This window comes from Akebia trifoliata, chromosome 11 (assembly GCF_017979445.1).
Source record: "Akebia trifoliata isolate Shusen 1 chromosome 11, ASM1797944v1, whole genome shotgun sequence".
Taxonomy (NCBI): Eukaryota; Viridiplantae; Streptophyta; class Magnoliopsida; order Ranunculales; family Lardizabalaceae; genus Akebia; species Akebia trifoliata.
This window is the reverse complement of record NC_141385.1, coordinates 7,164,133-7,177,691: the sequence shown is the minus strand read 5'-3', so window position 1 is coordinate 7,177,691 and position 13,559 is coordinate 7,164,133. Positions and strand designations below refer to the sequence as shown.

The following is a 13,559-nucleotide window of genomic DNA, read 5'->3' as shown; positions in this document are numbered from 1 at the left end:
AAAATCTCTGAGTCCAAATCAAGGATTTGGGTTCCAATAAGGACCTGATTTGATAACTTATCAGATAGGTTTTTGGATGAACCATTTCCCGATCTGATGGGGACCCAATTGGATGGTGTGTTTAAAACAGATAAATGATGTATATCTGATGGGGACCCAAGTGGACTGCTCAAGCTGGACAATTTGATGCCAAGTTGTTTTTCAAAGATAAACCAATAACCCAACAAAAACAATTGAACATGTCAATGATAGTATATAGCAAACCTTTTGAGCCCATAATTCTATGAAGCTTTTAAACAAGAAAAACTACTGGAACCCACCACAAATTAGCAATTTCACTCATCTTCTTATGTACCCTTGCAGTCGGAGTGGCATTGGCACTGCAGTAACTGGCAGCAAGCCATCTATCCCTTAATAGAAGCTCTTATATATAGGCTTTTTTGCTAAATTAATAGAAAACCATCACTAGCCCATAAAAATAAAATAAAAAAAAGAGTTATTAATGTTTTTAATTTTTCACTTTATACAAAGATTAGGATGCTTTTACCCTAATAAACTTACATTATTGCGGAGAATGTCAGAAGCAGAAATCTTTATTGCAATGCTCTTCTCCTAGATGAATTAGCAGTCTCTATGGCTCCCCAAATCCTGCAAAAATTACACAGATAGTGGATGATGTGTTGAAGTTATGAAAATTATCTCTCTTGGAAATAATAATTGGAACATAATCCCAATGATGGAAACATCCAACACCTATTGGGTAGGTTTTGCCACTGACATCATGTAGTATTACATGGCCCTTGAGGCCCACATTTGTGGTTAATCTGTTACTAAAAGATGTCAAAAAATTATTTTCTTTTTTTGGATTCTATAATAAGAATTATCTCCTGTTAAGGAGGTGCCAAGATCTCAGCAGTAGTGTTTCAGTTCCAGCAGGTAAGCGAGGTTCAGTGGTTTAAGTGCAGCAATACGGGGAAATTTCAAAGCTGGCATCTTCATAAAATGTTGGGTTTTGAAGCCGTGTGAATTGTATCAACACCGACAAACTTAACCAACTCAGCAACTAGCATTCTCATCCTGGATCTTATTTCTTTTGGATAGTAAAAGAAGCCATGTTTCTCAAATCCTAGTTTTCAAAAATATAACAAGATAGATACATTAAACTTGGGTTTCTTTAGTGTCTATTTTGATCATAATGGAAATGGAAATATTTTGTTCAATGCGAAAATTCATACAATTTTCACGGAAATGATGGAAATATTGATAGTTTTCAATTGAAACTATAGGAAATGAAAAAACGGAAATGAAAAAAAAACTTACGAGTCATCAAACTACAATGAACAGTCATATGTAATGCCTGAAAAATATCAGTAGTATTTTGCTACACGCAGAACACCAGGCGTGGTTATCTGAGTACCCGACAACCAAAACCAACAATATTCTACATAGAAATGTGAATAATAATTTTACGTAATACATATACGTTAATATTAAAACACTTTTTCAAATGAATAAAAATTGTTAAATTTTTATTTTAAAAATATTTATGAATAAAATTTTAATATATGTAAGTAATTAAAACATGCATGACAATATGTGTGTGTTGTTATGAACATGCTAATATGCTTAGAATACATCAGAATAAGATGATATTATGCAGGATGGAGAGAGGTTAGACATTTAAAACCAAATTGGGAGATCATTCCTAAGTGCATGTAATAGATTTGGCATAGCTATCAACATAGGATAACCAAAGAATAGGGTTAAAAAGGGGAAATGTTTAGGCCTAAAGGAATAAGTAGTCAAGGGTAACCCAAAGTTTTACAATAGGATGTTCTGATTAGGTTTAGAGGTATGGAATAGAGTTAAGTTTAATGGAGGGAGGGTTTAAAGGTTGTGGGTTTTCGACATGGGTTCTAAAAGAGTTTGGATAGGTTTTAGATGCACTAGGGCAGGGTTGGGTCATGTGGCCCAAGAAGGGATTGGCTGGCTTCTTGATGATTTTAAGTAAGGTTTGAGGGTTACATCTTGTGGGACAGCATGGTTTTAAGGGCTTTAGGGTAGGATTTTGAGATCCAAAGCGCTATAGGTCTGATATTTTATGGAGAGCGGGTAAAACATAAAAATAAATAAAGAAAGAAAATATTAAATGGAGATGGATCGAAGAAGAAGATAGAGGAAAAGAAGATTAAGGAGAAGAAGATGATAGATTTACCTTGGAATCACACCAAGGATTTCAATGTTTCTGATCACTGGATAGACCCATGATCTCTGATGTCCCCATCTTGATATATAGATAGCAAGTTAATCATAATTCATTCTACTAATGAATGAATAGCATGTAGAGTTTTACAAGTTCTTTCTATAAGTAATTATAATCTTAATTATTTTTATAAATTTCATCAAATTTTTTTAAAATATTTTAGTTGAATTTTACGATTTATCAAAACATTTTTACTGAAAATTTGTATTTTTATGATTGAAGTTTGATTATTTCGGTCTAAATTTAGTATCACCAAAATATTTGTGAAACGAACATATATGTACCAAAATATTTCTTATCAAGCCTTGTGGAATTGGAAAATTTTCAGCATATTTCTCAGGCATATGTCAAAATTTAATACAATGAACAAGATACACCCCTGTATCTTCCATTCTTCTAGGCATTTACATTGTTTTGTCTTAAAGTTAAATCTAAGATCTCTAAAGATTTTATAGGAGTTAAGAAGTGCCACTTAACTAAGTGGTACGACATGCTGAGAGTTGTTCCCACATCCTAGGTTCAAACCCCCTTGAACCCATACTTCTTATGCTAACCACTAACCTATTACCTATCACTAACCACTAATCAAGCATTTACCCAAAAAAAAAGGAGTTTTCTTTGAGGATTTATTGTTTATGTGGAATTTTTTATGTTCAGCCTGAGTGTCTTGTCTATCTTTTTATCCTTTTTCTCCTTTTGTTGTTCCTTGTCATGTTGTAAATAGGCCACCTTGGCCTCCCTTTTCTGTTTCTAATAATGCTTTTTTACAATTAAAAAAAATAAAAATAAACACACAGATCATTTGGGAATTACCTGGGGTTCTAATGTGTGACTCATCATCATCGAAGCCTTATAGTAAAGAAGTGGGGTAGGCTCACATGAATCAGTCCTCTGTTATGGAGGTTCTAAATAGTAAACTAAAACAGCAAAGACCGATCCAAGACCTTTCAAGGATAGGTTGGTGATTGCATGACAAAACAAGAATTATAGATGAATATATCTGTAATATTTATGTTACGATATGCACTTGTAGTCTATAAATAGACAGGGATAAGACGGCAACATCTAGACTGACCATTCGAGATCTTGCAGCTCATTATAACCTGATAAGATGATCATAAGCATCTGATCGAATACATCATTATCAACCAAATAAAAATTTATGGACTATTTATTTTTAACCTAGATATCTTCTAGGTAGGACCCATAAGGTCGGATCTGTCTACCAGGACGTCGGCCATGCGTATCGACAATCAATATATGTATAGTAATTTCTTTCGATATTACACTCCTGAAAACGAGAGAGAATGTTCCTAACCTCTGCAAGCTGCGTCTTCATCTAAAGGGGTCTCTGACGTTGGGGATGGTGGAGAACAGCACGAGGCCTCCCTAGCATCGATCAACATTGCAATGACCTCTTTCATAGTTGGTCTGTTGAGTGGGGATGTACTGGTACAAAACAAGGCAATCTTGAGAACTAAAGACATCTCCTCAATTGTCTTCCTTGAGCTAAGATCCAACCGTTGGTCGAAAACTGTGGAAATTGGTACCGTATTCTGAATTGTTCTTCTCACCCAGTTCACCAGGTCTCCACCTTGATCAAGAGGTTGAACCGGAGACCGCCCAGTAATTAATTCCAGTAGAACAACCCCAAAACTGTAGATGTCACATTTTTCTGTGACTTTCATTGTATAAGCATATTCTGTAATAAGAAACAAGAGATTCTTAATACAACGAGGTTCATTTAAAAAGGAAATCGTAAATATCTCCAAAGCAGTAAAGAAATAATTGTTAGAACGCAAATTAAAAACTATGACCCAGTAACAGAAGGTAATGAGACCTTCTCATTAATTGTGAGTCACTTTAAACATAAACAACAAGAAGGAAAATTGAAAAAAATTAACTCTTATCAGGGTACAGAAATCTTCTCCCTCCCTTACTCTATATGTGGCACAGATGAAGGGGTGAGATAGAATTTAAAATTCAAATGCACAAGCTTTATTTTAGAATTTGTCTGAAATAAGAGTAAAAAAGTAGTGGCTCTTAGCACCATAGAGGACTAGAGGTGTCTTGTGCCATTAGTACACTCCTTCCCATTCTTTAATCCAAACCATTCCAGAGAGGCTACTTCCTATAACCGATTGAAAAGTATGATGCCCAAGTGGATCATGCGTACTGCATGGGTGAAAGCATCATCCGTCTCTATGGTGCTCTACACTACATATTTACTTCTGAATGAAAGTGTAACTTCAATGTATAAGATGATTGATGGATTCACAGAGTTATATGGTCCTCAGCCTTCATTTCTAGGAAGAGATTTTTGTGGAATCATTTGCCCTTTGTTATCTACGGGTCAAAAAAGAGAGAAACAGACATTATTTGAAGGAAATGAGCATTCAACGCAGGAGGTCTTCATCAGCATTCTAGCTCCTATTTTATTGTGCTGCAAACACTTTTAAAGTTTTAAGGATCTCTTGTTTATGTGAGAGCTTGTCTGTGCAGTAGTATGTAGTAGGTGCTTTCACTTCCCTTTTACGTATTTTGGGTGTTTAGTTCTTTTATATCAGCCAGATCTCTCGAACGCCTTTTGCATCTATCTTGTTTTCTTTAATAAGATTTATAATAATCAAAAAAGAAAGAAAGTGAAACTACTTCCTTAACTCAAAACACATACTGTGGGGTTTGATTCCATTTGCCATTTGCTGGTATATTTGGAGGGAGAGGAATCACCATATTTTATTTAAGGAAAGGAGCTTTATGTGCAGGATGTTGTTTCTGCTTTGGCTTTGTTGTGTTTTTTGGTGTAAGATTTTCTTGTAAGGTGGGATAGGGTTTGTAATCTTGTGGTTGAGTAGTCGCTTGTCTACTTGGGTTTGGAGGTTGTGTCAGGCGTTCTGTACTTTCTTTTGGGTTGGTCATCTCGGCCTCCTTCATTAATATAAAAGTCTATCTTTACTTATAAAAAAAAAAAGTGAAACTTCACATAGATACATACAGCCATGGATGTTATATTTAGAAGTGTCTCCATGATGAACATAAGAAACATTAAATACTGAACCAACTTTCTAATTCTAAGAAATTTTAAGAAAAAAGTTTGGAAGGCAAAAGGGCATAAAATGAGATAATTATTGTTCAAAATGGGAGCAATAAAATTCTTACCAGGGGCGATATAGCCATATGAACCAGCAACAGCAGACATGGATTTCGAGTATGGTAAATCAATCAACTTTGCCAAGCCAAAATCCCCAACATGAGCCTCTAAAGATTCATCCAATAAAATGTTGTTTGATTTTATATCACGATGAATTATCTGAGGCTTACAGTCGGAGTGAAGATAACACAAACCCTCTGCTGCTCCAAGAGCTATTTTATAGCGAGTATCCCAATACAACAAACACGTTTGTCCATTCCCATGGAGGAGTTCACCTAGACTCCCATTCTCCATATACTCATATAAGAGAAGGTTGGAGTCTTGATGGTAACAGAAACCATAGAGCTTTACGATATTACGGTGTCTGATCTTTCCCAATGTCGATATCTCCGCTCTGAAACTTCTATCAACATTCGAAGCTTCTTCACATGGCTTCAATTTCTTGACAGCAATCAACTCACCATTAGACATAACAGCCTTGTAAACAGTACCACAAGCCCCGCTCCCTATAATCGCACTCTCTGAGAAATAACCAGTAGCTTCTAGAAGGTCCTGATAAGTAAAACCTTCTTTGGGGAAATAATAGTTATCGGTCACATCACGCTTCGCTTGATCTTCAAACGTAACAAAGACTGTCCTACGACGCCTTTTAATCCAACAAATACCCACAATAAGGACCAAAGAAATCATAAGTATTACCACTGCAGTGATGCTCACTACTTTTTCCTTTGACGAACCCTCCTGAATCCAGCTTCGATGTGTCGTAAGAGACGGAGCCAGAGATGAATGACAAGGGCTTGACCCCAATATACATAAGTCGTTATTTCCGGCAAAATTGCTGGCATCCATCCTTTGGAATACAGGGGTGTTGGGTACTGTTCCTACAAGGTTATTGTGAGAAAGGTTGCACACTAGGAGGCTCGAGAGTCCACCAATCGAAGTGGGTATGTCTCCATCAAGCTGATTGTCGTTCAAATAGAGAGATTCTAACATTTGCAAGTTTCCTAAATCTTCAGGAATTCTCCCAGAAAGAGCATTGTAGCTAATATTGAGAGCGATCTGCAGCGCAGTGAGGTGACCCAACTCGACAGGTATACTTCCAGACAAACCATTCCCTCCCATTTGCAACTCCGTAAGCCGGAATAAATCTCCTAACGTATAAGGTATGGCTCCGATAAGTCTGTTGTCCGAAAGCTTCAGAAGTTCAAGATGCACTAGTTTGCCAAGTTCGTCCGGGACGTAACCGGTGAATCGATTCCTGCTGAGATCTAACCTCTGGAGTTTCGTACAGTTCCCTAGCTCACGAGGGATACTTCCTGAGAGATGGTTAGAGGAAAGATTGAATGTAACGAGCTGCACCAATTCTCCAATCTCCGTAGGGATACTACCGAAGAAATGATTATCTGACAAGAGGAGTCTCTCTAGTTTTTTAAGCTTTCCTATTTCTGGGGAAATTGGTCCTGAGAATTGATTTTGATACAGTTCTAGTGCAGAAAGATTCATAAGAGAGGATGATTCAACGGGGAGGCTTCCCGAAAGCTGGTTATCTCCCAACATTAGCTGTACAAGAGACTTGCATGTTTTCAGACCATAAGGAATGTTACCAGATAACATATTTGACCCAAGGCTGAGGAACATTAATTTATGGGTACAAACTTGTTCGGGTATGCTACCTACAAGTTTGTTCTCAGAGATGTCGAGAACAGAGAGGTTATTGTTAGCACCCATGAGAGGAGGAATGGTACCCTCGAGATTATTGTCAAAGAGTTGCAAATCCTCCAAAAAGGTAAGATTTTGAAACTCTAAAGGAATTGTACCAGACAAGTTGTTGATCGATAAATCTAAATTCCTCAGCTCTTCTAACTGTCCAAGCTCTTTGGGTATATTTCCCTGAAGAAGGTTTTCGAAAAGGTGAAGCAACCGAAGATTCGGAATCTGACCAAATTCCATAGGAATGAAACCCGTTAACCGATTCTCAGAAAGATCGATCTCGACCGCACTTACACAATTTCCTAGCTCCGATGGAATTGTTCCATTCAACTGGTTAGTATAAATGTACAACCTTCTAAGCTTGGATAATTTACCAAGCTCTTTTGGAACGCTTCCACTGAAACCATTGTCATGCAAGGCAAGCAACTCCAAATTACTACAATTACCGATCTCTGGAGGAATCTCACCAGACAAAAGATTTTGCCAAAGTATCAATGTGGTCAGATTCTTAAGCCTCTGAATCTCGCTAGGAAGATAACCTTCAAGCTTATTTTGCGCCAACCCAAGAATCTCTAAGCTATCACATTCACTGATTTCAACAGGCACTGGACCCGATAGAAAATTCAAACCCGCTCGAATAATTCGAAGTTTTTTCAACACTCCAATAGTAAAAGGGATCGTATCAGTGAGATTATTACTGTAAATAACAAGCTCTTCGAGCGATGTCAAATTTCCGATTTCTTTAGGGATGCTACCAAACAAGTAATTCTCATTCAAATAAAGCTCTCTTAGGCCAAAAATTTGGCAGATTTCGGGTGGTATTTTGCCATGAAATCTATTAGTACTTAGGTCTAGAATCTCTAAATTACTGCAATTAACGAGTTCTTTCGGTACAGGACCAGAAATGAAATTCTTTGACACGTTTAACACGGTTAATTGGCTTAATTCACAGATATTAGATGATAAACTACCAGATAAATTGAATTGGGGAAGATTCAGAGAAATTACCTTAGAATCATCAGGAGTACAAACTACACCGATCCAAGTGCAGGGATTTGAATCGGAAGAATTCCAGGTTTGAAGCTTGTTATTGTTGTCGATGAGATTTGATTTGAAATTCAGAAGTGAGATTCCTTCTTCGTTTAGTGATCTAACGAAGATGAAACACCAACAATAACAACAAATTGTAAGAAAAAACTGAAATTGATGATTTTGGAAGGTTAAATTACTGAAATTTGGCATTTTTTTTCTAAGGCTTTTGTTGAATCTGAAGTGAGATTGGTTGAGGAGGAAAAATAAAAAGAGGGATTAAATTAAAAGGGATGGAAGTCATTTAAAGAAGAAGAAGAAGAGATAAGGTAGTTTGAAGTTGTAGAGAGAGAGAGAGAGAGAGAGAGAGAGAGAGAGAGAAAGGCGAGAGACACGAGAGGGATATTGAAGTTAGAAGTCAACGAAGCTTTACAGCAAAGCTGGTTCAATACTGCTTCTGTTACTGCTCCACCACCTCCACCTCCACCTCCGTCTCATTCTCCTTCTCTTCCGCGTCATAATTTCTTTTTTTCTTTTTTTTTTTCTTTTATGTTATCGAGGATGATTTGTTGCTTTATAAGAAATTTAGATTGTAGAATCTATGGAATAGTTTAGAAACTCGATCGATAGCGAGGCAACTAGGGCGAGTTATCGTGATCTTTGAGGCAAATGAGTGAGATAGAATCGTTGATCCTATTGACTCGTCTGAGTTTTGGATGTAATCAATTTTGGACATAAAATGGGTTGGACTTGATTTGAAATTGGTAATCCTGACAAACCTAGTCTGGTAATTTTACCCGGAGACCAATAACTTATGTATTTGGACCATGATCAATCCGATCCTCAGAGGTTAGGTGTTTGAAACATGATCAAACCCTGAATCAAATCCCACAATGTCCCTTGAAGGCTTGCATCGATTTGGATCTAGGTCAGGTACGAATCCATCCTTAGATTCGTCCAAATACGAATATATATTGCTTCGAAAATAATAATATTATTTAAAAAAAAAATGTTGTTTTCTACTATTTTTTACAACATGAATTCTTATAAAATAGAAGGTAAAATGATAAAATAAAATACTATTATAAGCGTGCAAATAAATAAAATCGATAAAAAAATGTTTCAAAATAAATTTGGATATGATATTATTTAGTAAGATTTGAGTCAGATCAAGAATCTGAATCAATATAAGAAAATACGGATTTGACCATGAATATATACTTATGATGCCCTAATAATTATAAGTGATTTTGAAAATCTTATCTAAATCACTCGATCTCATCAGAAATTTAATAGCATGTGCAAGTTGTAATTTTTACAGAAACCTTTACAAGGTTTGATTAATCATTATCGATCTTTTTTGTTAGAGAAATTTGAAAAACATCATCCCAACTTAAACCATCCACTTCTAGAAAATGATCCGACCACATCAAACCAACTCAATCATAATTTGACACTCATTGAAAAATAACAAATGAGTATATAAGTTAGGCTCATTGATCATGGTTTTAATTACTAATTTCTCGAATTGAACAGTTATACCTACTTTGTCAAGTTTGTTCTAATAAATAAATAAATAATGCTGAAACCATTCAACTCAATTGAGTTGACTCGGACTCGTCTGAGTTTTAAAACCAACGTGTTGGCCATGTTCTAGGCTTTTGTTTTGAATCTTTATCCGTTATAACCACCGTTTATATTGGAAATTTTGGGATTTTTTTTTTTTTTTTTGCGTTTTTTTAAATATATATATTTTTTTAAATTTTAGAATTTGTGTCCATGTTTCAGTCCTGAAAATTAATGATTTCTTCGGTGACCGTTGTGAAAGTTGAAGTGGCGGGTGGGACTGATGGAATCTCTTTCACTGTTCTTCAGAATTCTTGTCTTCATATTTAAAATTAACCATGAAGTTTCATTGAAATAACCATAATACCCCTCTCCGCCTCGAAGTTTCAAGTTCATTGGGAAATGTGATTTCGCTGACTTTATATGAGTTGATGATGATGAGAACTGGGATGATGCAAAACTGACATGTCATCAAAAATAAATTTATTGAATTTTATAAATAAAAAAAAAATATTCTCTAGTCCTAAAAATGCCTTACTGGATATTTAAGTAGTAGATTCACTACGTCGATGATATTCACATCCTCTCATTTTAGCTCTTGATGTGGCATGGGATATAACCATAGATTCTTATCCCTAAAAGGATACACACCTGTACATCCTTATAAATATGTGTGATTGTGCATCCCGAAAAAAATAATCTATGATTCTATTACATACCATGTCAACGGGCGTGTGTGAGAGAGGGGGGGGGGGTAGGAAAATTATTACTCTAAATTTAATTAATTTAAAAATAATCGAATCAATTGTAAAAAATTTATCGAATTTACTGAGTATGAATCACCAGTCAAGTTTATATTTATGTATGGTCCACCAAAAATATCTAAGCTTTAAGAAACATTTCATGTAATATTAAAGAACGAGACATTAAGGGTTTTATTTTTTTTAATTTTTTAAAGAAAAATGTTGAGCTGCCTTCTTATAACATTGTGTCGATGGGATAGTGCACAGAGAACCATAGATTTATTCCTCATATCTCAAGGAAAAAAAAATCTATAGTTATATGTGCATTATCACGTTAACCCAGTGTCGTAGGAATCAGATTAGAACGAATCTTTTTGTACATGATGAATTTAGAGAGGAGGGAAGTGAAAAGTTTGATGAAAATTTCCCTAAAATCCCCCCCACTCTTTTGATAAAAAAAAGGCACCTAGCTTTGGTCTTCAAAAGTATAGAAATGATTCCCATGGTTTTCTCGTGCTAGGAGCTCACATCGAACTCGAACACTAATTTGAATGCAATAGAATTTGGTAGATAATGATTTATTTTAATGCTTCGTCCAACTTTGGTGGTTTATGTCACATGTTTAAATTTTATTGAAGTGTACTCTTAGGGCCTTCTTGTCCAATGAGCATTTGGCTCACCTCTTAGTGGATTAACACAAAAGGTATCTATAACGGTATTTAACAATTATAGATCTTCATATACAAACAAGTATCTATTTTTTTTATTTTTTATTTTTTTATTTTTTATTTTATAGGTAAGAACTCATGATCTCAAGGTTTCCTAGCAATGTGGAGATATTAGAGTCTAACGGTGTTAGAATAAGTAGAGCTAAGAATGAGTTATGTTGAATGTGAATGCACTACTCACACCCAAGAAAAGGATATTAAAGTCTAACGATTCATGTAGCCAATACTATTGCTTCGAAAAAATTTGTTATCATTGTAGTCAACATTGTAATAAAAAAGTTTAATCAAATATTAACTCATTTATAAAAGAAAAATGTTTGAATCGAAACTAATTTTTGATCTGTACATAAGTCGAGATTCGTGAAATCTCACTTGGATAATGGGCTCTAAAAAGAAGGCATTTTATTTTTTATTTTGTACGGTTCAAATTCAAAGCTAAACATTGGGTCTAGCAATAGGTTGAGATGTGAAATATATTCCTAGGGATTTGTAGGGAATGGATCTTATGAATCCCTAGAAAATATCTTCCCATCTCTATTATTCATCCAATAAAAAGTATCTAACAAGGTTTTTTGATGACAAGTGTAGAGGTTGGATACTGAAATTTTCCTTTTATTTTAACAATGTGAAGGGTTTTGAATGGCCAGGGCCTTTATTCAAAAAGGGAGAGTCTCGAGTTTAAGCCCTCTCGTTGACAACTCAAATGGATTTATCCTGACTTATCTAGTATGTGTGATTTATGGTTAGGTGAGATATATCGTTCTAAGAGGTCGATGGGTCCGAATATCCCGTCAAAAAAAAAAAAAAACCTCATCAGTTCTTATTTTTTGTTAGAGGTTTTATTTGTTATTTATTTTCTGTGATAACTGATAAAATTCATGAAAAAAATAATATTTTTTTATAAAAATAAAGTAGTTGGTAAGATATGATTGCACCTTTTAGATTTTCCCCAAATAAGTTTTGGTTAAGAAATGATTTTTTTTCTCTTTTGATTGGAAAAATTCTTCAACCAAAGTCTTAAAGTCCCAATTTTATCCTAAGAGGAATGACAATGGATAGGTCGATCTAGTCCCAATCCTACTAGTGAGATGTTAGATTCTTATTGGAAGGGGAGGGGAATTGAAGGGATGAGGTTGAGTTTGAAAATGAAAGTCTCATATTCAATTAATGTGATTTTAACTAATTTAGCATATTGTTCAAGACTTGCCTAGAAAAAAATTCCTAATGTCGGAATTGACAAGGGACAGGTTGATCTTGCCCAAATTCTACTAGTGAGATGTTGATTCCATCTCATCGTCATCTTTTTATTTAATAGGGTGATTTATATACTCCCCCTCCATATTGTGAATATTTAAAATAAACCTATCTTTTTAAATTGATGATATACCCCTTGACCTCATTCTCTGATCTCTTGATCTCTATCTCTTAATTTAGAGTAAATATAGGCTTGAGGGTCCAAAGACTTTAGAGGTGTAATTTTGTCATGTTCTCATTGTAGTGCGCAAAAGTGCATTATACTCTGTGGTGCTACCATTGAACTCTCCTTTTTTCTTCAACCTCAGAGAGTCAAATATCCTTGATTTTTCTTCTCCAAACGAAACTTCTTCCTCTAATCTATTTCCAATAATACCCCCAATCTAACCTCTTCTTCCCCATTTTTTAATAATATCCTCCGAACTTGAGTATCATTCCTCTTCTACCCCTTAACCCTAATGAGGATGTTCATGCTTGTAGGCACAAGCAAAATTTAGTATGATAATATTTTTAATTTTCACTCTAAAAATTTATTTTAGTTAACATTCAAAATCTTAAGGGCTTTGTAGAGATTGAAAATGATGATTTTGATGATACCTAAAACATTATATATATAATTTTAAGAAATATTTTCATTTATTTTAAGGAATTATTTTTTTATTTTTTTTTTATTTTTTTTAATTTTATGACAGGGGAATATATATATATATATATATATAGGGGACGGTTCGCGGGACGTCCTGCAAAACGGTTAGAAAACTGATGTAACTCAACCGTTAGATCTAGAGTAGTTGACGGTTGAGATTTAATTTTTAACTCAGAAAATTACTTTACAGCTGTAAAGGTTTTAACATAAATTCTCTGATTTTTACAAACACCTCCTCAATAAAAAAAAATTATTTATTTAAAAAGACATCATTCTCCATTTAAAAAAAAAACTGATTTCACAGATGAAAAGTTTTTTTATTGAGTCCGGCTAGCCCACGCTTGTTCGTGGGAGAGAAGTGTGCGAACGAGCATGTCAGCCGTTGGATGAAAATGAATCTCGATGCAATATGAATCTCGATGATGCATTGTAGGGAAAAAACAGATTCTTTTTCTCAAAACCCATCCCC

The 13,559-nt window shown here is 34.9% G+C and overlaps 1 protein-coding gene across 2 annotated transcripts; it reads right to left on the bottom strand.

The window, feature by feature from the left end:
• Positions 1 to 233: 233 nt before the first annotated feature.
• Positions 234 to 8,715, bottom strand: LOC147390648 (Leucine-rich receptor-like protein kinase family protein). Of its 2 annotated transcripts, XR_015182671.1 has the most exons (4): positions 5,423 to 8,715; positions 3,582 to 3,965; positions 562 to 648; positions 234 to 465 (listed from the first exon to the last, which is right to left on the bottom strand). XR_015182671.1 is itself a non-coding variant. In XM_086458090.1 (3 exons), exons 1-3 carry the CDS (start codon positions 8,364 to 8,366, stop codon positions 632 to 634), a joined length of 3,345 nt encoding a protein of 1,114 aa, XP_086314216.1. In that variant the 5' UTR covers positions 8,367 to 8,715; the 3' UTR covers positions 234 to 631. The 2 variants fall into 2 exon arrangements, 1 of the variants encoding a protein (XP_086314216.1); XM_086458090.1 differs by having other exon boundaries at positions 234 to 648.
• Between the last annotated feature and the right edge of the window lie 4,844 nt (positions 8,716 to 13,559).

What these genes read in the sequence shown, in the direction of transcription:
- LOC147390648 (XM_086458090.1), bottom strand. Translation starts at nt 8,366, where the DNA reads ATGCCAAATTTCAGTAATTTAACCTTCCAAAATCATCAATTTCAGTTT. An exon ending in ATATGGCTATATCGCCCCTG is followed by an intron (nt 3,966 to 5,422) that starts GTAAGAATTTTA and finishes TTCTTATTACAG; the next exon opens with AATATGCTTATACAATGAAA.